Source organism: Hyaena hyaena, unplaced genomic scaffold (genome assembly GCF_003009895.1).
Source record: "Hyaena hyaena isolate Hyena2069 unplaced genomic scaffold, ASM300989v1 scaffold_211, whole genome shotgun sequence".
Classification (NCBI taxonomy): Eukaryota; Metazoa; Chordata; class Mammalia; order Carnivora; family Hyaenidae; genus Hyaena; species Hyaena hyaena.
This window is the reverse complement of record NW_024080847.1, coordinates 1,550,299-1,573,905: the sequence shown is the minus strand read 5'-3', so window position 1 is coordinate 1,573,905 and position 23,607 is coordinate 1,550,299. Positions and strand designations below refer to the sequence as shown.

The following is a 23,607-nucleotide window of genomic DNA, read 5'->3' as shown; positions in this document are numbered from 1 at the left end:
CTTTTTTTGTGAGCTATATTTATATATCCTATGACCATAACCTATTGATTTATAGGGGTTAGAGAAATGAGCTCTCGGCCTTTGTACGAGTTGCAGAATTTTTCTTCATTTTGTGTTTTGTCTTTGTTTATTATGCTTTTGTCATGAAGAAAGAGATACCAGTCTTTCCTTAATCTATTTTAATGTGTCAGTTTTAATGTATCTATGAATTCCTTTATGGCTTCTGACTTTTGTGTAATAAACAGCATTTTCTTCTCTATTATTTTATTATTCTCTATTATTTTAAATAATCCCCAGTGGCCTTTCAAATATTTTTTTAACTATCAACTTCATCAAAACATAATTTGCATACAAGAAAGTGCACCTATTTTAATGTTGGGTTTTGACAAATATATACACCCATATGAGCACTACTACAGTCATAACAGAGAACATTTCAATCACCCCAAGAAGTTATTTCAGGCTTTCTCTATATTCATTCCTCCCACCCTAACCACCACCAGCAGTACAGAATACTCTCATTATTTTTTTTAAATTGTCTTTATAGCTGTGATTATTTCCCCCTTGTCATTTCTTATTTCATCCTTCTTTGTGAGTAAGTTAGCTAATACTGTTTCTTATATTTCATTTCAAAGAATAAGCTCTTTTATTTATGTATTAGTTACATAATTTTTCTCCTTTAAAATGAACTAGCAATTTGAGTCAGATGCTTAATTCTTATTGTTGAGGGTGTGACTTTTCCTCTGAGAACTCTGTTAGCTACATTCCAAAGGTTCTGATATGAAGCAATGGGCTGGTCATGTCACCTGCATTTTCTTTTGTTTTCATGTGTTTTTATGATAAAATATAGAAGATCCATCTTTTCATCTCAGAAGTTACTTTTTAATGGAGACTTGGGTTGGTATTCATAGACTTCTACCATAAGCAATGATGGAATTCATATATTTCCCCTTCCTCTGCCTATCTTCTCTACCAGTCAATGGATCTTAGTATTTTCCTTTGTGTTGTTAAATATACATTTACTTCTGTCAGGCTCGAAAAAGTTCAGACTATATCCAGACCAGGTTTTTCCCAGAAGGGTTCTTTTAGACTTTATCCTGCCCTTCCCCTGAATTATCTCCACCCCTCACCACCCCTCCTCCCCAGCAGGCAAGTCCCCTGGCATCTTATCCAGGGAAAGTGAGGGCTTAGTTGATTGGTGGGCAGCTGCTGCCTCCATAGGGACATAAATAAATTTAGGTCCTGTCACAGGCTGAGACTGTATTAGGGGAAGCTCTGAATATCCTGCCAGAGCTTGCTGAAAATAGCATCACTAGACTTCCTCAGCTGGAACGCAGGATACAGGCCCCACCTGTCCCCTCACCTCAGGTACCTAGACCAAATCTAGGGCCCCTCCAATGGTGACAACCTCTTTATGCCTAGCTCTCTGTGATTATAAGAAGAATAGGTCCCCGAGCACCTCATCCTCTCCACCTGTCTCTCATCTCACTATGGGCAAAGACTTTCAAATTGAACAGTTTCAGAAGAAATCCTGAGACCTTAAAGGCCCTTCCACCCCCAGCCCAGACTAGCTTTCATGTACACTTAGCAACGGCCACACCTTTACCACTCATTCCCCTTCTTCCCACACCATGCCTTCTCTCCACCAGGCTCTTCCCAGGCCCTAGATGTCAGGCCAAAGGCAACAGTGCTACCACATGTCCACCCAGTTGAGAGAAAGCCAGCTCTGATACAACCTGTCTGCAGAGGCCTTTTATCTCCTGCTTCTTGAACAGCCTTTGTGCTGCCAAGGAATAGACGGGATTTATTTCAGTTTCTGATCTTACTCCTATTTCTTTTCAGCTCCATCTCTCCCATCCCATCTGTCCTGAGTCTTATCATTTTCCCCTTCCTCCCATCTTATGTTGTCCTGTCTTAAGATGTCACTTGTTCACAAGGTGCAGAGCAGAAGGCAGGAGAGATTTCTAGACTCAAACTAATGTATCTGTACTCTCAGGTATCTTGAGAAAGCAGGATATACATTTGAAGACACCTTCTTGGTGCCCCCTTGAATCAGACCGCAGCCCGGAATTCTGACCAGGAATGAAGCCATGCCCTCACTGGCAGGACAGGCAGGAAATCAGAGCACAAACCCCGGACCAGAATCTTTATAGAGTTCCCAGGCCACGTGAATAGTCAAACTCAGGCCCTCTCCTTCCCCGAAAACCATCAAGAGCTCATGTATTATCATTCAGAGTTTATTTAGCTCAGTGGTATAAGGGCAGAGGAACCAGCATGGGGGGTTCCCAGGACACCTCAATCACATGTAAGTATCACTTTTTAGATGAGAAGGGTCAAGATGTTAGATTAGATCCTAAATTCCCAGCTGTTCTGATATCCTAAGGATCTATGGTGTAGGCAGGCTGACTAGATGCGTAGAACTCTGAAGATGGTCTCTGTGAATAAAGAATATGATGAACAGCTTAGTTGGGTGGCATTTGGCTAGTCGGTGGGTCCTGGGCTGGCTCACAGGTGGCCCCCCCACCCTTGTCCCTTCCAGGGAAGATGACTGTGGCATATGTCACAGGCTTGGAGTACAGCAAGACCTTAGGAGGCAGAGGGGGCGATGAGGACTGGACTGGGGGTGGGGATTCCCCTGATGGAGGATCAAAAGGTAGGCTGCTATAGGTGGTGCTGTCAAAGGAAGGTGGCGAGTCGAGTCTAGCATATGGTATGTCCGATGGCAAATCAACTCCCAGGCCAGAGTCACTGATGTGGTGGACCACTAAGGAGGAGGCCTGTAAGAAAAGCAGACAAGTGAGGCAGAGAGAATGCCTCCTTCTGCCCCAGTTCCCTCTGGGGGGAAGCCCAGGACCACACTGGCTCTGTCTCTCAAATCCTGAGTACTTCAGTGAGGAAGAAGGCTTCACTCTGAAGATTTTCAAGCCCCAAGTTTCTCCCCAAATCTGGGAGGGTGAAATACCAAGGTAGGAAGGTGGAAGACCACCGGTGCCAAGTTCATAGCATTCAGGAAGAGGGTTTGGACTCTGACTGGGTCCCCGTCTTTTACTACCCCCTCATCCTGGGACCTCTCAGTGAGCTGCACAGATGGAAGATCCAGGGAATTTGGCTGGGGGCCTGCAGAGGCCTCTTACCATGCCTGAAACTCCGCTGCTCTGAGATTGGCCACAGACACCAAGCCTGTTCCCTGGGAGGACAGAGGACAGCAGCACAGTCTGCTTCCTGTATTGGCTCAGCGCCCATCCCTCATCCCCCTCAGAAGTCTCTTTCCTAGGCAGACTCTCCAGCCCACTCCCACCAGACACCAGCTCTGCCCCAGCCCACGAGGATACACTCACCCACCCACCCACCCACCCACTACTGCTTCCAGCTTCCTCCAACCGGCCTCAACTCTCAGCCCATCTCCTGAGACCCTTCCCCACCTCCTCCCGGCACCTGTCTCTATCCCACTGCCCCACCCTGTCCAATTCCTGTCTGTCCCCAGGCCGGCTCTCACTGAGTCTCCTTCCTCCCATCCGCCCCTTAGCTGGGGACTTCTAGGGCCTAGGGCGCCTCCCTAAAGCCCAGATGAGCCCTTCTATAGGGGAAGCAGCCCTAGACTCCTGGCATTGTCTACAAGACTGGCCGGTCCAGGACCAGCGGGGGCAGTGCTGGGGTGTGCAGGTAGCCTGCTACCTACCTCTCCTTTTGGCCATCACAGCGAACAGCACGGCTGCCACCAGCAGCAGGCCCAGCAGGAGCACAGCACCCCAGATCAACAGGATGCTGAAGGACACAGAGGGATAGGAGAGCTCAGGCCTGAACCTGGCAGGAAGCTGCTCACCAGGAACCCAGGGCGGTGGCAGAAAGGTGCAATTCCCGGTGAGCCATGGTTGGGAGAAGAGGATTTGGGGGATGGAAGGGGGAGGGCAGCTCAGGCAGGGCAGAAGAGAAACACATTTTCAGGTTATTCTGGCCGGAGACCCATGGGCATAAAGGGGTCACTGTTGAACTGGGGTGGACAGGGAGGTCTGCCTGACCTCCTGCCTGATGGGAAGTTCCCCAGAGGTGGAAGGAACCGTGAGGTTTCCCTTTGAGTTAGCCTGGGGCTCTGAATAAGCCTTCACCACCCTTTCCAACCACCAGCCTTTTCCTGGACCCTGAATACAGCTCTTATCAGTACCTCTTCTCATCCTGGCTGGGTTCCAAAGGGCTGGCACTGCCCGCAGTGTCTAAGGAGGGGCCATCAGCCAGACTCCCAACCTTATAGGTATCCTCTTCCTCTTCTGGGCTAGGAGCTGAGTCAGAAGGAAATATTCATGAGCACACACCCAGTGTGGATAGGGTCGGGGACCTGTTGAGGTCTGAGGGACTGGGGGAGTGGGGCCAAGGAAGGGCAGGTCCCAAGCAAGAAACACAGATGGGGGCTTGGCATATTCCTTAGGGGCCCTCATTCTGGAGATCAAGGGTAGACTCTTTTTGTCTTTACCCACTGGTGACCCAGCCCTCTTTCCCTTCCACCACCAGCTCCCAACCATTGCCCTTGCATTCCTCCTCACCTGTTCCCCCACACTCCCTGGCCTCTCACGCTGCTCAGCCTATGTGGATCCACACACTGGATAATCTGCGCCCACCTCTCCACCCCACCCCAGAATAGGCTCTCCACTCCCGTCCCGAAGTGACAACCTTGTTCACTCATCCACTGGTCTCTAAAGGGGCCTCAGCACAACCCGCTAGACTTCTCTATCTACCTGCAACCGTGTAACCCCCTGCTGGGGGGGGAGCATCCCAAGCTCTGCCCTCAGGATCTGAGGAATTCCAGGGTCACCCCTAATGTGACACAGTACCAAGGGACCCTTGCTGAGAGCCTTGCTCAGACCCCCAGACCCAGTTTTGTGACGAGGCTTCTATTGTCCCTACTCCACTGTGCTCAACTTCTGGCTGTCGGACTCGGGGCTGGTTTCTCTGGGCCAGACGATCTCTCTTGGGAACCCGGCCAGTCCTTCTAGACCCTCAGGAGGTGTGGTCTTCCTTCTTCTCAGAGGCTCGCCATCCCCACATCCCACCCCAAACCAAACCAGATCCTGCTGTGTCTTCACAGCATCTTCCTATATGTGCCCTTTAAGCCACCCACATCCTCCCTGAAAGCAATGCTTCACCAGCCAGGCCCAAGCATCCACCATCTACAGCATCGGGTCCCCAGCACCTGCCTTTCTCCTCAGTGCATCTTGTCCTATGGCCTTGAATTTCCAGACCTTACAGTGCCAAGGAAGGAGGAGAACAGGGAATGACTAGGGCCAACAGGAGCATATTTACAATGTAAAATAATAATCATGGACCAGAGATGAAAGGGATTCTAAGGACATCATAGTCTGTCCTCATAATTAACAAATGGGGAAAAAACCAAGGGCAGGAAAAATGCCTTTCTTCATTTCCTTATTCGGGGCACAAATTACTTGAGGAAGGAAGACCTAAAGACGAAAAAGACATCATCACCCCTAAGCGAAAGGTGAAAACAGGCTCTGTTTCAGCAGGAAGCTGGCCGTTTTCCCTACAGGACATTGTTTTTGTTTGTGTGTTTGTGTTTGTGTTGTTTTACAACATCCAATTTCTCTGGAAGATTTTTTCTCCTACCTTAAAATTTTCTTTTAATAAATGCTTAGACATTAGAAAGTTGGCCGGGAGAGAAAACCACAGCCTACCAAAATAAAGTCCTTTCTCTGCAGAGGATAGGGTTGGCAACCCATGGCGAACCAGGAGTGACTTTTCTCATTGTTAAAACTAAAGGAGTTGAAGTAATCCAGGCACTAAACACGCCTGCTTGTAGGTGAGGCGCATCCTAGATGCTCAGTGAAGACGTAAAATTCAATAAAATCCGAATTCGGTCATTTTAAGCCATCAAACCCATTATAATGGGAGTAATAAACTGGAAGGTGTAAAAACCAAATTCCAGTTGACAAATGCCCAAATTAAAACGTTGTTTAAAACATTTCTAAGGAAAGGGGCGCCTGGGTGTCTCAGTCAGCCAAGCATCAGACTTAAGCTCAGGTCATGATCTCATAGTTTTTGTGAGTTAGAGCCCCAGGTCTGGCTCTGTCCTGACAGCTCAGAGCCTGGAACCTGCTTCGGATGCTGGGTCTCCCTCTCTCTCTCTCTCTCTCTGCCCCTCCCCCGCTTGTGTTCTGTCTCTGTCTCTCAAAAATAAATAAATGTAAAAAATAATATAAAAATGTTTCTAAGGAAAAAAATAAAGCATCAAGTATGTGGAAAATGCGGGATGAGGAGGTCAAGGCCATGGGTGCGGAAGGACAGACGTGCCTTCCAGCGGGGAAACCCCGCTAGTGCAGGAGGGGGAAGGGACCTGCTGTCCCGGCTCGGTTATCTCTGACTGCTCACCCAGCTCCGCTTCCGCTCCCCGGGGTGCTGTCCCAGTCCGCATCCCCCTACCCCGCGAAGGGTCCCCATCCCCCCCCCCCAAGGGCCCGAGAGCAGCAGGTGGGGGCGGGGAGGAGCAACAGCCAGCCTAGGATGACTCACCTGGAGGGACGACGTCCAGGGCCACCCTGTGCAACGTCTGGGTCCCCGCCGCCCCCTCCACCACGCAGCCGTACTCGCCCGTGTCCTCCTCCCGCAGGGTGATCATCTCCACCTGGAGCAGGCCGCCCCCCAGGTCCGTGAGGAACATGCGGCCGCCCGCCGGGGCTCCGCGATCCACCGCCGAGGACACCAAGGGCTGGCAGCCATCCGGCAGGAACCGGCACCACACCTTGCGAGCCTTGACGTCCTGGAGCCGGTAGTGGCACTGCACCAGAATGGAGCCCCCAACGGGGGCCTGCAGCACCTCCGGGAAGCTGCCGGTGGCTGCCTGGGCTGCGGAAGGAAGGGAGGTGGGAATGCGAGCCCGGGGACCTTTCCAGCCCGCCCACTTGGCCCAGGGGCACGGGGAACTAGACGTCCAGCTTCAGGGCCCTACCTATGTCACTGGTGCTGCCACCACGCCAGTTACTCCTGGGCACCGATCGGACTTCATGGGGCCCAGAGCGCAGCCCCTTCTCACCTTACCTGCCAGTCCCACCAGCAGCAGCGGCAGCGGGTTGGGGCCCATGGTGGGTCAGGGAGATATCAGCTCTGGGGCCTGCCTGGCCACTGACACAGCATTCCCCAGGGAGCAGGAAACATCTGCCTTGGACAGTCACGTGGGGCTCTCAGCTGTCCTGCGGTGGGGGGCGGACCCTGGGGGCCCCTCCAAGGGTAAGGATAAGGCGCTCTTCCAGAGCCGGGGTGCTTCCGGGCTGGGGAGCTGCCCCCAAGGGGAGGCAGGGGTGGGGCAGGCAGAGTGAGAAGAAGCCCCAAGGACAGGCAGGACCTGGGCTCCTCCGGCAGGAGGATGGTGGAAACTGGAAGGCAGTGGAGGCCCAGGGAGGATGACCCTGGGGTCTTCCAGAAATAGAATCCGAGGATACAGAGCTGTGAAGGAGGAAGGTGAAGCACCCTTCGCGTTCTCAATTCTGCAAGGAGTGCACTGGCCCGAGCCCTCGGGGGACTGTCCCGTCCTGTCCGGCCGCAGGACCTCACGCCAGGATGCCCCACCCTGGCGACACCCAGACGGCCTTCATTTACTGTGCCCTCCAGTCCCTGCTGGTGTGGAGCCACGTTCTCCCCCTCCGGGAGCTGCATCGACCCTTTGATAATTATGCTCCCTTTTCTTCTTTCCCCATGTTTTCTGGAACCCCTTCATTAGGTGGGTATTGAACCTCGTGTATTCATCCCCTTGTCATAACTTTTCTCCCTCATTTCCCATCTTTTTGTCCATTTTGATCTCATTCCCAGAAGATATCCTCATCCTTTTTCTTTCGTCCCTTTGGAATTTTTATTCTTAGCATTTTCACTTGACAAGATTTCTGATTCTCTGAACATTTTTTTACAGCGTATTATTTTTGTTTCACGAGTGCACTATCCTGTCTGTGGGGAGGCCGTTCTCTGCGGATATTTTCACGTTTCTCCGTGGCCTGGGCACTGATCAAGGTTTGTTCGAGGGTTATCGAATAGCAAACATGCCTTGGAAGCTAGAGAGAGAGTGTGTATCAGCTCCCGAGGGATTTGCTTACACCCCCTACCCCCTTCCCTAGAGAAGATCTGTTTACCTTCCAGAGTAAAGGTCTCTCTCCCTCTCTCTATCTCTCTCTCCCTCTCTCTTCCTCTCTCTCTCTCTTCCTCCCTCTCCCTCTCCCCACCCCCAGAAAGGAAGATGGGCTGATATGCCCATAAGAGCTGATAAGTCTCATAATTTGGGGTTCCTTTCCCATGACACAAACCCACCGCCGGCACGGGAAACATCTGGCCCCCATTCCGTGTCCCCCTGTGCAGAACTGGGGTTTACCCCGCACAGAATGTGGACGATACCACGCCTGACCTGGGACTCCAGAGGGGGCACCAGTGCTCTGAGAGACAAGGGCAGGTAAGGTGAGGATGGCCGGAAGGGGCAGCCTGCCCCTGACCTAGACATCACACCTGGAAAGGGGCTAAAGAAACGGCTACCCTCCCTCCCTCCTCACCCCTCCCTTCTCTCCTCCGTCCCACTCTCAACCCCCTCCTTCCTTCAGGAACAAGGGAGTTGCCAGTGGGACCTGGGAACAGGAGCCTGAGACAGCCGGATAGTGCGTTAAGCTGGAAGTGGTGAGAGGGTGACCAGTTGTCCCGTCTGCCCAGGGCTACAGGTTTTCCTGAGGGACACGGGGCTTTTGGTGACACACTGGCAAAGTCTGGGGCAAACCAGACGGCTGGGTCTGCCTCGTGGGTGATGTGGAAACACTTATATCTGTCCTACCAATATGTATCAGGCTTTCTTTGGTTTCCTTGCGAGAAAGTCCTTATACTAACAGGCCACTGAAGTGTTATGAAGAGAGGCCTGTCCTCAATATCTGAGTGCCTAAAACGGATACAGTCCACTGCTGGGTACAAAGGACAGAGATGACCAGGCAGGATCCTGGCCTCAGGGAGGTGTCAGATGGTGGACATTAGAGAAGAGGAAGGAAGCCAGTGTTTATTTGGGACTATTCTGCACCAGACATTGGCCCTGAGACTTTCACTAATGTTTTTTTTTTTTTCAACTTTTTTTAATGTTTATTTATATTTGAAGGAGAGAGAATGTGTGTGAGTGGGAGAGGGACAGAGAGAGAGAGAGGGAGACATAGAATCAGAAGCAGGCCCCAGGCTCTGAGCTGTCAGTACAGAGTTGAACGTGGGGCTCAAACTTATAAACCTTGAGATCAAGACCTGAGCTAAAGTTGGATGCTTAACTAACTGAGCCACCCAGGTGCCCCAATGGTATTTCTTTCAACCTCACAAAGCCTCAGCAAAGCCGGGTTGCTTGTTTGTTTGTTTCTGTTGTTTATTTGTTTTCTAAGAGAGAGTGTAAGTGGGGGGAGGGAGAGAGAGAGAGAGAGAGAGAGAGAGAGAGAGAGAGAGAATCTTAAGCAGGCTCCATGCCCAGCACAGAGCCCAATGCGGGCCTTGATGTCCATGAGATCATGACCTCAGCCGAAATCAAGAGTCAGACGCTTAACTGACTGAGCTACCCAGGTGCCCCTGTTTTGTTTTTTTTATAGGTGAGGACCCTGAAGTTCAGAAGGGTTAAGGAACTCGCTTAAGGTTTCTTAGTAGGAGGCAAAGCTGAAATTTGAAACTAAACTACCTGACCCCCCTCCTTCAGTCCAGTATGCACCCAAGAGAGTCCAAGGCAGGGGGTCCCAGCGGTGGTCTGAGCCCCCAGAGAGACATCTCCAATGTGGTGGAGGAAGAAAGAAAGAGAAAAAGCCAAGCTCCCAAGAGCAGGTGAAGCTGCAGACGTGCTCTCATGCCAGGCACGGGGAGCTGTGCGCCTTGGCTGCTAGACAGTGACTCGGGTCTTCAGGAAGGAGACCAGTGTCTGGGACACAATGAGGAAGCTTTACATGCGGCTGAGTCCAAGGGCCGGGGTCACACAGCCGGGCCCAGCGTCCCAGGAGCTGGGGGCAGGGTGGGTACAGCAGCTGCCTCCTCCGGGAGGGAGCCAGGCAGGGCTGGGCAGGGCCGGGCAGGGCTGGCTCCGGGGAGTGATGTGTGCACCTGAGGCTGGACAGGAGGGCTGCATCGGGGGTCCTTCCCAACGATCTGAAAGCCCATGGCTGGGGGCAAAACTCCCCCTTGTGGCTTCAGCCACAGAGGGTCCCAGGTTTCCACCTCACAGAGGCTTGGGACAGAGAGCCCGAGGATGGGCTCCTCCCCCCACAGCCCTCCCTGGGTAAGTCTGCGTCCCCATTCCCCTCACTCGGTCCACAGTGGTGTGTGTGCTGGGGGAAAAATGAGTCCCTCTGGCCTGGTGCTCTCCCCCCCCACTCACCCTGCCAGCTCCTTCCGCCGCCCGCTAAATTACATCACCCCTGTCCCTTGTGCACCCTCAGTGCGCCTAGCCCGGCTTCGCTGGCCATTTCCTTCTGGGCGCTTTTGCCTTCCAGCTTACCAGCTGGCTGACTCACTTGTTGTGTCTGTCTCCCTCCCCTCCCCTGGGCCCGGGCCTCTGTATGAGCAGGAATCTTTGCCTGTTTGGTTCTCGGTTGTCTCCAGCGCCCAGAACGGTACCTGGCACAGAAAATATCTGTTGCACAAATCAATGAATAAACGAGTAGGATTGAGCTAGAGGAAAGGGCAGTGTGAACACAAAGTGAAATTTGCACTTCCAGGCTCTACTAGGGGTTTGGGGAGACGTCTTTCCCTTGTAAGCCTCAGTTTCCCTTCTGTGCAGTGAGGGGCTCAGACCAGTAGTTCGCAGCTCTGGTGTGCTGCACTCCATGAGTCCTGCTCTGGGTGTTTCCATGGAGGGAAGTAGCACGATGAAAGCAGAGGTCTGGGGAAGCCAATGGATGAGTCAGCTGGGAGTTAGATGGACTGATGGGTGGGGGAGGTGGGCCACAATGGTCCTCGGGAATGGATGGGCAGGAGGCAAGTGGAGGAGGGGGCGCCAGACTGGATGCCAGAGAAACCCCAGATGAGGAGGCAGGATCCAGCAATTAGACCTAGGAAAGGGCGCGAGGGAAAAGAAAAAGATGGGCAGTTTGGAGGCCAGGAGAACAGAGTGACGCAGTAGCCTGAGACCCAAGGCCCCAAGATGGCTGACCTTTTATCTTTTCCTCATCCAAATTCATTCTCCTAGCCTGGTAGCAAAAGAGAAATCTTGGATTTATTTGTGAGAGTGTTTAATAAACCAATGTCTACAAGTTGGCGAATGTCCTTTCCACTTTCCCGGTGTGCCTGCGCACACACACACACACACACACACCCCCCACCCCTCTGTTCCCAGGGACCAGGGGAAGCAGGGTGTGAGCAGGGTGGCCTTTCGCCAAAGCAGAACCAGGACTCTTGGTGGCTGAGGGGCAGGTGTGCAGCTGGGGCGGCTCCAGCGGACCTCTCCCGGGGCCTCTCTTCCCATGTGTCTTCTCTCATGTGCCTCTTCGCCCTGCAACCGACCGAGTGCTCGCACAGCCCCTCTGAGCCCCAGCTCGCCACCCCTGCCCAGCCCACCCCCATCCACCACTGCGCCCTTCACGCTCACCTGTCAGGGTCTGGAGCTGGTAACCTGGGTCATGGCTACCGTCCAGCCCGCTGGCCCGGGGCGCCTCCAGTTTCCACCCATGCCAGGCCGCAGCCCAGAGGGCACTGGCTGCTAAAAGCTTGCCCAGAAAGATGCAGGCCAGGAGGAAGAGTATGGAAGTGGGTGGGAAGGGAGTAGCCTCTTCTGAGAGACTCCTTGAAGACACAAGGAAGACATGAGGGAGGCCTTGGGGTGGCCTACACACAGCAGTCTGCCTACAGAGAAGGAACGGGGAGACACCAGGAGCTTTCAGGGTCTAGAAGAGCTCCCCACCCAGCACCATCCCTGGGGTGAGGCTTGGGAGAGCCTGTAGTCAGGACCCCTGAGTTCTAGGTACAGATCTACCTGCCGACTATGTTTAAACACATCACCTTCCTTTGCTGGGCAGTTTCCTGCTGTGCATAATAGTATCGTCTGGGGTGTGTGTGTGTGTGTGTGTGTGTGTACATGCACATGTGCACTCCATGGTTGTATTAACAATATTTCAACACCAAAGGAATGAACCAATCAGAGCTGATTCTGGCCCTACCAAAGGAGCCGATATCAGGGGGCGGGGGGGGGGGGGGGTTCTAGTTTTGTACTAAAACTTTTATTGTTGCTACAGCGTGGGGATGTCCAAGGGCGGCCAGGGAAGGAATGTGAGGCTGACCAGGAGTCTTGGAGCAGCAGCTGCTTATAAAAAAGGAATTTCAACATGTTAACCACTGCCATGGCCACGCCAACACACAATGGCTGGTCAGAGGGGTGTTGCTACAGACCACCTCCAGGCCCATTGTCATGCTCTAATTGTGCGGGAATTGGTCGCTCTAGGACCCCTGCCTCTATCCCAGGTCTGGGCTCCACAGGGTGGAAGCCTGCCCCACCTCTGTACCTGGCCATGCTGCGCTCCACCTGGGCACCCTCGAAGCTCCTGGACTCCTCAGGGACCCAGAGACCTTCAGGGTCCAGGTGATCGAGGGGGTCTGTGGGAGACAGAGCCTATGAGCTTCTAGCCCCTCCTCCTTGAGGCAGCCACTCACAGTGGGAGAACCCATCTCGGTGTCATGAGGCCCCCTAGGCTCTGGCTTGGACCAGATCAGGTCATTAACCTCTCTGAGCCTCAGTCTCCTCACCTGTTAAGTGGGAGAGTAGAAAGACCTTCTTTATAATAGTGTTGCAGGATGCAGTGAGAGCGTCCTGTGTGGCACTTAGCACCTCATTGGAGCTCCGAAACTGCTACTCCCACCCGCCCAGCACACGTGGTCTTTGGGAAGGTCAAATGGATGAAAGGATGTATTTGAAAGTTCTCTGTGAACTGTCAAGCGATCTACACCAGCAATGGAGTATTATTATTATAATGTTATTTTCCTGCCCCCTTCTTGGGAGTTGGCTGCGGCTTAGATCCTAATAGGGCTGACAATTTGTGTCTCCTCACCTTCTGCTGCCACTTGTCCACATAAAAAGTGGTGGCCGTGGGGTTTGGGTCTAGGGAAAATCGTCTCCCCTCCCCTCTCCATCTTAAACCTTCGGCAAATGGCTCATTTCCACTATAAGGGACCATGTTGTGGGGGAGACTTGGGAAGGGGGAGAGTCAGAAAGGGGGCATGAACCCCCAGATTTGTTCTCCTCTGGGATACATAGTGTTCTGGAGACACAGGCAGAAGGCTTTCCTGGAGGGCATTCCTGTGCAAAGCTCGAGGTGGCGGGGGGACCCTACTGTCACCCTGTGTCACCTAGGCAAGCCTGGCATGAGGATCCCGGGTCAGCTCTGCAGCAGGAGGCTGGGGTGTGGGCTGTCACTTACCCCCACCATTTTTAACTCTGTCACCTCACCGATGCTTCATGGGAGCCCTGTGGGGGCAGCAGGACAATCATCATCCATTTAAAAATAAGGTAACGGAGGCTCAGAGAGGTGAAGCACATCACCCTGGGGCATGGGCAGTGTCCTTTCCTAAGGCTGTTTTCTGCACCAGGTTGGTGCTTAATTTATGTTTACAGGTCCTTTGGATACTTGGGTGAGGGAGTAAACAAACTTCCTACTACTCACTCCTTAAGGAGCACTGTACAGTGTTCACATCCTAACTGGATGCCGAATGGATAAAGCTATTGAGAGAGGCAGGAGCTCAACCAGCTTATTGGGTGCCTGGTGCAAATTAGAGCCCAGAACCTTTCCTGTAAGCGATGCAGGGAGCACAGCCTGGAGAGGGGTGCCAGGGCTGGAGTGTGGTCCCCTTGTGCAGTGAGCAACCTGCACAACCACCCACCATGCCCCTGAAGTGGGAGTGCAAGATCCGCACTGTGGGTTTTCCCAGGGTGGTCTAGAGGGTGATCCTGTGCACAGACATTGGAGACACAGTCCCAGCCCAGCGGGGGGCAAGAGGTGCCGTCAGCCACCCACTCACCAGCCAGTACCTCCACCAGGACCTTCCTGAGGGTGTCGGCCTCATCACCATAGAGACTCTGGCACTGGTAGAGGCCAGCATCGTGGGCTTGAAGATTCCTCAGCGTAATGGTGAGTGTGCCCCCCAGGGCATCATCCACGATGGCCGTGCTCCCATTCCACCTCTTGAGGAAAGACAGCAGCCACGAGCGGTGGGTGCTGACCACCCGCTGGCACGTGCCCTCTTCATCCAGCTGGCGGCACCAGGCTTTGCGTCTCCCCCAGTGCTTCAAGGAGTTGTAGGGGCAAGACACCTGCAATGCCCGGCCCGCCATGCCCTGGAATATGGTGGCGTTGTGGGCTCGGGACAGCTCTGGGGGGGAGACATTCATTCATTCTTCGTTCATTCACCAAATGTTTATTGAACTCCTACGGTGCGCAGTGAACAAAGAGACAGGAATCTTGCCCATAAGGAGCTCAGGTTCTTATATAAGTTGGGAGACGGTGCACAGCCCACCACGAAACCCAGGTCCCGGGTCTGGCTTTGACAACCGCTGGACTTGCTGGGCATTTTTAAAGAAGTAACTGTCCCTCTCTAGGCCTATTTCCAGAGACATTAGCCTTGAAGCTCCCTCGAATTCTATTCCATCCATTTTATCCCTATCGTATGGGGGGGGGGGTCAAGATCTCTCCTCTAGGCTCGAAGGGAGCAGAGCCAGTGGCCCCCTCGGGTCTGGGCTGGATACCCCCCTCCCTGCCCCGGCCGTTCGTGCTTACTCTGCAGCGGCCCACGCAGACCCCGGCTCTGCATCTCCTTCTGACCTTTAGTTCCCAGCTTCCCTATTTCTGTGGCTTTGTTCCCCTTTCAGGAGAGACTCATCTCCGAGCTATTTTGGGGGGAGACATGAGGCTGCTATTTTGAGGACCCTTCTTGGGGTGGGGGAGATAGGCTTAAAGCACGGGCTATTGCCAGGGCAGGGGCTACCCGGGAATCATCTGGGGCCCTCTGCCTCGACTTCCCCTCTCTTGGTCTCCCTTACCCCATCTTCAACCATATGGTAACAGATTTGGAAGACAAGATTAGGGGGCCGGTGGCCTGCTTTTTGAGCCAGAGAGACCTGAGGGAACAGTGCTCCCCACACTTGTTACCCTATCCATCCCTCTGCCTCCAGGCAGCCCCCCGTCTCCCCACCGCACCCCCCCATTGCCCTCGGGGAGCAAGAGGCACCTTCCCCAATGAAAGGAGGTAGTCGTGTGTAACAGTCTGGGGTGTCAATCTCCCAGCTCGGTGACGGGAATCTTCAGCTCCCCTATCTCCCATCCAGGGCTGAGGACAAGACCCTCACGTCAGAAGATGTACATCCTCAGCTACGAGTTGTTTCCTCCTCTCTTTCTTCCCTCCCACCCTGCCATTCCTCCGGGGCTAGCGGTGCATCGTTTTCGGGGCTCTTACCGGTGCCCCCCCAAACTCTCCCCAACTGCTAGCTAATGCCTGAGGTGCCACACTCAGAATCCTTTGCTTTTCCATATGGCCAGAGTCACCAGCCCCTCATACTTCCATGGGCACGAAGAGTCAGACAGTGGGTTCTCCTCCTGGAGAGGGAGGGAGAGCGTGAAGAATGTGGGGCGAGCAGGGAAAAGCGGGTGCAGACCATGCCGAGGATTTCAACCACCTTTAGAGTTGGGCCCAGCATTCCCCGCCCGCCCACCCACCCACCATATGTTCAAGAAGGGGAAGGAGAGAAGTCTGGGCAGCAGCAAGACGGGATCCTACCTGTGACGGCCGAAAGGATAAGCAGCCAGAGAGGCTCCATGTCAGGCTTCCCTTGCGGAAGGCGGACACCGGGTACCTTGTGTAAGATCTCGCCTTTCCCTCGAATTGCGGAAAGGAGAGGGTCAGGCGCATCAAGTGCTGCCCACAGGAACTGGGCTCTTAGGGATTGAGAAATAGTCGGGACTGGGGTCTGGTTTTATGATTCAGGGAGGGGCTGCGGGGTCAGGGGCGGGGGGAAGGGAGAGGAAGAGCCTCTGAGAGGCCAGCCTGCCATCCTGCCCGTCCTAGCCAGGGGGACCCCACATGACAGGGGCTGGACGGTGTCCAAGACTGCGGAGCCCAGCCCAGGGATCACAGTCCTCACTGCTGTGTTCAGACCCTCCTCCAGCTGCAGCGCCTGCCACACTCTGGTTGCAGCTTTGCAAGGGACAGGGACCAGCTGGATCCTCATCCAGAGCTTCCTAGTCCTCCCCTCCCCTAGCCAACATCCCTGTAGTGTGGCGGCAGTAGACTTCAAGTCTGTGTGTGCAACCACCGCCCTCACAACCTCTCTGTGTCTCAGTCCTTACATCTGCAAAGTGGGAATAAGAATAGCGTGTAGGCTTATTGAGAGGATAACATGGATCTCTACAGGCAAAGTGTTTTAGAATAGGGCTTGACACACAATAAGCCCTCAACAAATACTAATTAGTACTATGATCCTAGTTGTGGGGGGGGGGGTTTGGGGGGCTGGGCTTTGCATGAGGGGGAGAATTTTCTCTTCCACCTGCAGTCTCCTGCCCAAGAGTATCCTCCTCTGCACAGTTGGGAGCCCCCTTCGTGCACCGGTGCACGAGGGCATTATTTTGTGCCTGCACACACCTTTGGGACAACACAGGCTGTGACATTTGCTGGAGTTTCCAGGGCTGGGGGCGTGCTTTCCCGCAGGCACTGGGCCCTTGAAGGGTGATCCGGGCACAGGGACTTGCATGTATAAAGGCATCAGGGTGTGAAATGGCTCTCGGTGCTGAGTCCAGGGATGGGGTGAGGGAGATTTGGTAATTCCCAGGAGCAGGAAGGTCAGTCGTGCAGGGGGAAGTAGCCGGAGGGGCCGGAAGGGCCCACAGGCATCCACAGATCATCAGAGTCTACTTTGGTTTCCTGCAAGCACTCGCTGATTTGTTTTTATTTATTTCATTACTGTGCATCTACGGTATGCACAGGGAATGTGCTTAGAGATGGGGCTTAATGATGAATATAGCTTATATTATATTAACTAGTCAAACCAGCTACCCAGTCTTGACTTAAGGGCGTGAGGAATGAAGAGTCTGAGGCCACCTGAAAATCACTGGATAGGTACCCTTCTGTGGTCTCTTTATAAAGTCAGGATTATTGGCATATCCTTTACATACACAAAAATTCACCCCATTAGGTGTCTACCTCTATGACTTTTGACAAATTCATACATCTATGTATCAATCAAATATAGAACACCTCTGTCAGCCCCCCCAAAAGCTCCCTTGTGCCCCTGCTTACCAATCTCTTCCTCTCCAGCTCGGGCCCTGGCATCCACTGATCTGACTTTTCTGTTCCTATGGCTTCCTGCCCTTTCTAGAATGTCCTATACCTAGAATCATATGGTGTGTAGCTCTGAGTTTGGCATTTTTCACTTATGATAATGTATGCAACACACATGAAGTCGTGCTTCTCAGTAATTCATTTACTTTTTACTGCAGAACTGTATTTCATTGTATGGCTAATGCACACATTGTTTATCCGTTCACCAGCTGATGAACCAGTGGTTCAAGTTGGGGGCAATTATGAAAAAAAGCCACCATAGACATTCGTGTACCTATATGTTGTGCAGTCACATGTGTCATTTTCCTTGGCTAAAATCCTTGGAGTGGTACAGCCAGGTCATGTGGTAAGCATGTGCCTAGCTTTATAAACGCTGTCTCACTGTGTTGCAAAATGGCTGTACTATTTTTGCATCCTTGTCAAGACTTGATGTTGTCAGGGTTTGGGAAAGCTGTCCTAATAATTTTGCAGCGATATCTCATTATGGTTTTAATTCCATTTTTGTAATAGCTAACGATGCTGGACATCTTATCATTGTGTGCTTGCCATCTGTATACTTCTTTTTTTTTTTTTGAGAGAGAGAGAGAAGGAGGGAGAGTCAGTGCGCATGCGTGGGGAGAGGTGCAGAGGGAGAGGAAAGAGAGAATCTTAAGCAGGCTCTATGCTCAGCCCAGTGCCCAATGCAGGGTTCAGTGTCACAGTTGTGAGATCATGACCTGAGGTGAAATCAAGAATCAGACACTCAACTGACTGAGCCTTCTGGGATTCAAACCCTTGTTCTCAAGCCCCCACCTCTGCCTCACCTCCGACTCTTCTCAGACTTGACCTTCTTTTTCCTTTCTTTGTATTTGGACCATCGTTCTCTGACACTTCTAGTGGAGGCAGTTCTCCCATCCTTAACATCTCACATTTTCTCAGATGGGGAGCTCAGCCCCTGTCCAGAGCTGGTGCCTCCTCTCTTCGGGGCAGACACCTCCCAGGGAGTCTGGGTGTGTGTACTCACTCAAGTGCAAGTGCCAGGATTGTTATAGGTCACAGACAGGCAGCAGCTGGTGGGCTACAGGATGGCAGGCCCAAAGGGAATATCTGGATGAGAGCCCAGGAGCCGGGAGGCAGGGACCCGGGCACTGAACCTGCCACAGGTCACCAAGGGCATCACAGGACTGAGAGAGAAGTGCAGGGAACCTCATCTACCATGTAGCTGCATCAGGACTGGTCCGGATGCCGCCAGGATTCAGGAGGCTACTTAGCCTGCCTTTGGAGGCAAAATGTGGGGATTGGAAGGCTGGATGGGACAGAAACGGGAACCGCAGAGTAGAGGTTAAGCACACAGGTTTTGGCTTCGGACAGACCTATGCTTAATCCCAGCACTGTTATTTACTAGCTGTGTAGCCTTGGGCAAGTTTCTTAACTCTCTGGGCTGGCTTCACTATCTGAGTGTGTAAAGCTAGGGGATGTTAAGTGCTACCAAACAAACAAAAAAGGCTAGTATTATTTTCCTTCCTCTCCCATAATTTCTCTCTCAAATCTTCCTTCTTCTTGACTCTCCAGCCCAGAATTTCATCCTCCATTTTCAAGATGGCGGCTTCCCCTGTATCCTATCTGGCTGCTTGGCTGTCTGTCTATCTTCCCTGGATGATCCCTAAGAGCTACTTTCTCACCCATCCCCTTTCTTCCCATGTCTTCAGATCCTACCCCAACCCCCCTGCCCCCCCCCCCCACTTTCCCCTCCATGCTTACCTCACCACAGACCCACCTGTCCTGAAAGCCTCTCACTTGTCTCTACTGCCCCATCCATTGCTCACGGCCCTTTCATTATTGTGGACTTGCTTTCTTTTTTACTTTTTTATTTGGTAATTTTTTTCAGCTTCTTTTAAATTTGCTTCTTTTTAAATTTACATCCAAGTTAGTTAGCATGTAGCGCAACAATGATTTCAGGAGTAGATTCCTTAATGCCTCATATCCATTTAACCCATCCCCGCTCCCACAACCCCCCCTGTTTGTTCTCCATATTTAAGAATCTCTTATGTTTTGTCCCCCTCCCAGTTTTTATATTATTTCTGCCTCCCTTCCCTTATGTTCATCTGTCTTGTATTTTAAATTCCTCATATGAGTGAAGTCATATATTTGTCTTTCTCGACTGACTAATTTTACTTAGCATAATACCCTCCACTTCCATCCATGTAGTTGCAAATGGCAAGATTTCATTCTTTTTGATAGCCAAGTAATACTCCACTGTATATATATACCACATCTTCTTTATCCATTCATCCATCGATGGACATTTGGGCTCTTTGTATACTTTGGCTCTTGTTGATAACGCTACTATAAACATTGGGGTGCATGTGCCTCTTCAAAACAGCACTCCTGTATCCCTCAGATAAATACCTAGTAGTGCAATTACTGGGTCGTAGGGTAGTTCTATTTTTAATTTTTTGAGGAAGCTCCACGCTGTTTTCCAGAGTGGCTGCACCAGTTTGCATTCCCACCAACAGTGCAAAAGCGTTCCTCTTTCTCCGCATCCTCGCCAACATCTGCCATTGCCTGAGTTGTTAATGTTACATTCTGACAGGTGTGAGGTGGTATCTCATTGTGGTTTCGATTTGTATTTCCCTGATGATGAGTCATGTTGAACATTTTTTCATGTGTCAGTTGGCCATCTTGGATGTCTTCCTTGGAGAAGTGTCCATTTATGTCTTTTGCCCATTTCTTCACTAGATTATTTGTTTTTGGGGTGTTGAGTTTGATAAGTTCTTTATAGATTTTGGATACTAACACTTTCCCTGATATGTCATTTACAAATATCTTCTTCCATTCTGTCATTTGCCTTTTAGTTTTGCTGATCGTTTCCTTCACTGTGCAGATACTTTTTTTTATTTTTTAGTGACAGCTTTGTTATTCACATTCTTCAGCTGCCCATTTGAGTCCCATCACTGGAAGACACAAATGGCCTCGTCCCAGCCCTCCTAGCCTGACTTTTCTGCTGCCTTTGACCCCCCCTCCCCTACTGACCTCTCTCCACTCCTATCCGCACCCCTGCCCCATGCTATCCCTGCTCAGTCTTGCTCTGCCCCTGGGAGGCTGCCCCTCTGCACTCCATTGCCCCGGCGCCTAGCCCCCTGGCTGAGTACTCCTGGGTCTAGAGGAAGGGAGCTACAGGCAGGGGGTTGGCAGTTAGGAGGAGAAATGAGTTGGAGTACTTACTTTCCCCTACTCCCTCCATGTCTGTCACGGCTCACACAGTGACGGCCTTGCAATTGGTGGTCCCTCCTCCATGGCTGCCACTCTCACTTGGCTCCAGGATCACAATTCTCTCTCCTTGTTCTTTCAAGTTGGGGTGTTAACACTCCCTGTCTTTGGATGCATAGCCATCCCTTGGTGGTACCCTCATCCTTGTCCACTCCTCTGTAGGAACCTTGTTAAAATGATCGGCAATTGTGGGGCGCCTGGGTGGCTTAGTCGGTTAAGCGTCCGACTTTCGCTTAGGTCATGATCTCACGGTTCGTGGGTTCAAGCCCCACGTCGGGCTCTGTGCTGACTGCCAGCTCAGAGCCTGGAGCCTGTTTTGGAGTCTATGTCTCCCTCTCTCTCTGACCCTCTCCTGCTCACGCTGTCTCTCTCTCTCTCCTAGAAATAAATAAAAATATTTAAAAAAATAAAATAAAATAAAATGATGGGCAATTGAACCCTCTTGTGCGTGCAGCCTGCTCCTGGAAAGGAACTTGGTCTACAACCACCCCCTCCCAGGCATTCCTTTCCCTCTCACCCAGGGAGTGGAAGAGCCTGGAGCCCTCTTCCCAGGCGCACATTCATTTATTCCACCTATTTTCCAAACTCCTACCATCTGCCAGCTCCATGCTAGGTGAGCTCAGGAGTCACTACTCCTTTGTTGCAGATGCTGAAGTGATGTTGATATTGCAAATCTGCATTGGCAGGATTTTAGGACAATACCCTGGATTCAGGGAGTGAAGGGACACCCCCAAGTGAGTCATCAGAGAGAGTTTGGGGACATTTCTGGTCATCTCAGCCAGAAAGGCACATTTGGGCCCCTGTTCTGAGTGTGAGTTGAGGATGTCCGTTAGGGTGGACGTGGCTTGGACCACAGGGATCTGCTAATTGAAGATGAGTCTTGCCATGGCTAGAAACATAATGCCTTAAAAATAAAAGAGGATTATTAGACAATTGCAGCCTTTCTTAAAGAAAAATTCCTCCCGATTAGGGCCGATTCCCACCCCTAGCACTGAGTGGACCCCACATGGCGGCGCTGTTTCCCTGTAATGCCCCAGCCTGAGCCAGCCCGCAAGTCCCTCCCTCTACTCCCAGAGCACCTTGGGCAGTCAAGGATCAACAAGGAAGTAAATTCTGAGACCAGTGTACATCTGGATCAGCTCTTTCTAACATTATCTGACCACGAAACCCTCTTACAAGTACTCTACATTTTCAGGCAATCCGCAGGCGCTCCAGAGTTATCATTTGTGCCTGGATTAGAGTAGAAAGCAAAAACGGTCCTAAAGATAAACGCGTTGCTGCAAAATTTGATAATTAAAGAAAAAATTTAAGCAGAAATTTTTAAATCAGGTAATTTTTTAAAAATGTTTTTTATTTATTTCTAGGAGAGAGAGAGACAGCGTGAGCAGGGGAGGGTCAGAGAGAGAGGGAGTCACAGACTGAAACAGGCTCCAGACTCTGAGCTGGCAGCCAGCACAGAGCCTGACGCGGGGCTCGAACCCACGAACTGTGAGATCATGACCTAAGCGAAAGTCGGACGCTTAACCGACTAAGCCACCCAGGCGCCCCAAATCAGGTAATTTTTCAAGACCTAGTATCGAAATTATAGCAAGATAAAAGGCTTATTAAATGGCGTTATTAAATACACCGGTGATGTCCACAATTCCTTGGTAAATACTTCTGTGCCGTTGAAACATCGCACTTGCAAGCCACAGGCAATTTCCCCCAAGGTCACCTGCCACACTCGCGTAGAGCAAAGATTCAGACGGAGTTTATTTCTATCATAATAGCAACATAAAATGTACTTCGCATTTAAAAAATCTTTTAAAAACTAGATTCAATTAAGTGTTATGTGAAAATTATAAAAATTAACTCTATAAAGGTAAAAGTTGTCCATAATTCCACCACTTAAAACACACAAGATGGGACACCTAGGTGGCTCTTTCTGTTAAGAGTCTGACTCTTGATTTCGGCTCAGGTCATGATCTCACAGTTTTCTTAGTTCAAGCCCCACGTGGGGCTCTCCACTGACAGCACAGAGCCTGCTTAGGATTCTCTCTCTTCATCTCCCTCTGCTCCTCTCCCCTGCTCACAGTCTCTGTCTGTCTGTCTGTCTGTCTGTCTCTCTCAAAACAAATCAAAACAAAATAAAAACAAAAAAAATAGAAAAAAGAAAAAAAAAGATAAGAATTTGTTGAATGCTTACTGTGTGCTGGACCGCACATGTGTTTTGTCATCACCTGTGAGGTAGGTAATATTTTTGTTCCAGGTAACCAAGATCCAGAGAAGTTAAATAACTTTCCTGAAGCCCCACAGCTCATAAAGGTAGAAATTAGGTTTAGATCAAGCAGTCTGGCTCCAGAGCCAGTCTGCCTAATCTTACTGAGTGAAATTTTCCTCCACTCTAATCGCATTCCCCGGAGGTAATTTCAACTGATATTTTAGTATTTGTTCATCTAGCCTTTTTGCTATGGTCACACACGGAGACACGAACACAAAGGAGTTCATGCTAGATGTATTATTTTGTGGCATTTTCCACTTAATCTCTCCAGAACACCTCTCTATTTCAACATCTCTCTATTTCTTGGTGTCAGTGTAGTGTAACTTCTTAATCAGCGTCCCATTAATGGATATTAAAAGAGTTTCTAAGAGCCAACTTTGGCAACTTGTGATAAGCAATTTGCAGTAAACTTACTTTTCCTTACATTAAAATGTTTGAAGAAAACATATTCCCAGCATGGGCCAGGAAAACTGGGTCAAGGAGAGATTGGCTGAGGGTTTGGGGCTGAGCCAGCCAGTAGCTGCCCCCTATTGACAGCCAGATAAATATGGACTTGTGCATTTCCTTGAAAGACAGAGTAAAGCTTCAGATTGTTTTGATGACTTTTTGTTGGTGTTAGCTTGGGTTTCCTTGAATGAAGCTCCTTGAAAGGACCCTCATCAAGTCTAGCTTAGGAATTTGTTATATATATGACCGTGACAGTGGGTGGGAGAAGGGGCTTGTTTTGAGAAATCTTGTAAGGATTCCAGAGAGAAAGAAGCTCAGGCAGGAGAAGAGATAGTAGCAGTTAAGAAAAAGAA

At 51.1% G+C, this 23,607-nt stretch overlaps 2 protein-coding genes across 7 annotated transcripts; both read right to left on the bottom strand.

The window, feature by feature from the left end:
- Window positions 1-2,219: 2,219 nt before the first annotated feature.
- On the bottom strand, window positions 2,220-7,665 carry TREML1 (triggering receptor expressed on myeloid cells like 1). 5 transcript variants are annotated; one of them, XM_039242612.1, is made up of 7 exons: window positions 7,042-7,651; window positions 6,517-6,849; window positions 4,163-4,277; window positions 3,680-3,765; window positions 3,135-3,187; window positions 2,586-2,777; window positions 2,220-2,435 (listed from the first exon to the last, which is right to left on the bottom strand). In XM_039242612.1, the coding sequence occupies exons 1-7, from the start codon at window positions 7,082-7,084 to the stop codon at window positions 2,379-2,381; spliced, it is 879 nt and encodes a 292-aa protein (XP_039098543.1). In that variant the 5' UTR covers window positions 7,085-7,651; the 3' UTR covers window positions 2,220-2,378. The 5 variants fall into 5 exon arrangements, with proteins under 5 accessions (XP_039098543.1, XP_039098545.1, XP_039098542.1 ...); XM_039242614.1 differs by having other exon boundaries at window positions 2,710-2,777; XM_039242611.1 differs by having other exon boundaries at window positions 2,220-2,777.
- Window positions 7,666-11,346: 3,681 nt separating this feature from the next.
- TREM2 (triggering receptor expressed on myeloid cells 2) lies at window positions 11,347-15,898 on the bottom strand. 2 transcript variants are annotated; one of them, XM_039242599.1, is made up of 5 exons: window positions 15,742-15,898; window positions 13,990-14,340; window positions 12,480-12,570; window positions 11,570-11,823; window positions 11,347-11,473 (listed from the first exon to the last, which is right to left on the bottom strand). In XM_039242599.1, the coding sequence occupies exons 1-5, from the start codon at window positions 15,779-15,781 to the stop codon at window positions 11,457-11,459; spliced, it is 753 nt and encodes a 250-aa protein (XP_039098530.1). In that variant the 5' UTR covers window positions 15,782-15,898; the 3' UTR covers window positions 11,347-11,456. The 2 variants fall into 2 exon arrangements, with proteins under 2 accessions (XP_039098530.1, XP_039098532.1); XM_039242601.1 differs by having other exon boundaries at window positions 11,570-11,763.
- Between the last annotated feature and the right edge of the window lie 7,709 nt (window positions 15,899-23,607).

What these genes read in the sequence shown, in the direction of transcription:
- TREM2 (XM_039242599.1), bottom strand. Translation starts at nt 15,781, where the DNA reads ATGGAGCCTCTCTGGCTGCTTATCCTTTCGGCCGTCACAG. An exon ending in CCTGGTGGAGGTACTGGCTG is followed by an intron (nt 12,571 to 13,989) that starts GTGAGTGGGTGG and finishes TGTCTCCCACAG; the next exon opens with ACCCCCTCGATCACCTGGAC. An exon ending in GTGGAGCGCAGCATGGCCAG is followed by an intron (nt 11,824 to 12,479) that starts GTACAGAGGTGG and finishes CCTTCTCTGTAG; the next exon opens with GCAGACTGCTGTGTGTAGGC.
- TREML1 (XM_039242611.1), bottom strand. Translation starts at nt 7,084, where the DNA reads ATGGGCCCCAACCCGCTGCCGCTGCTGCTGGTGGGACTGGCAG. An exon ending in CCTGGACGTCGTCCCTCCAG is followed by an intron (nt 4,278 to 6,516) that starts GTGAGTCATCCT and finishes CTTCTGACTCAG; the next exon opens with CTCCTAGCCCAGAAGAGGAA. An exon ending in CCCAGCCAGGATGAGAAGAG is followed by an intron (nt 3,766 to 4,162) that starts GTACTGATAAGA and finishes TGTGTCCTTCAG; the next exon opens with CATCCTGTTGATCTGGGGTG.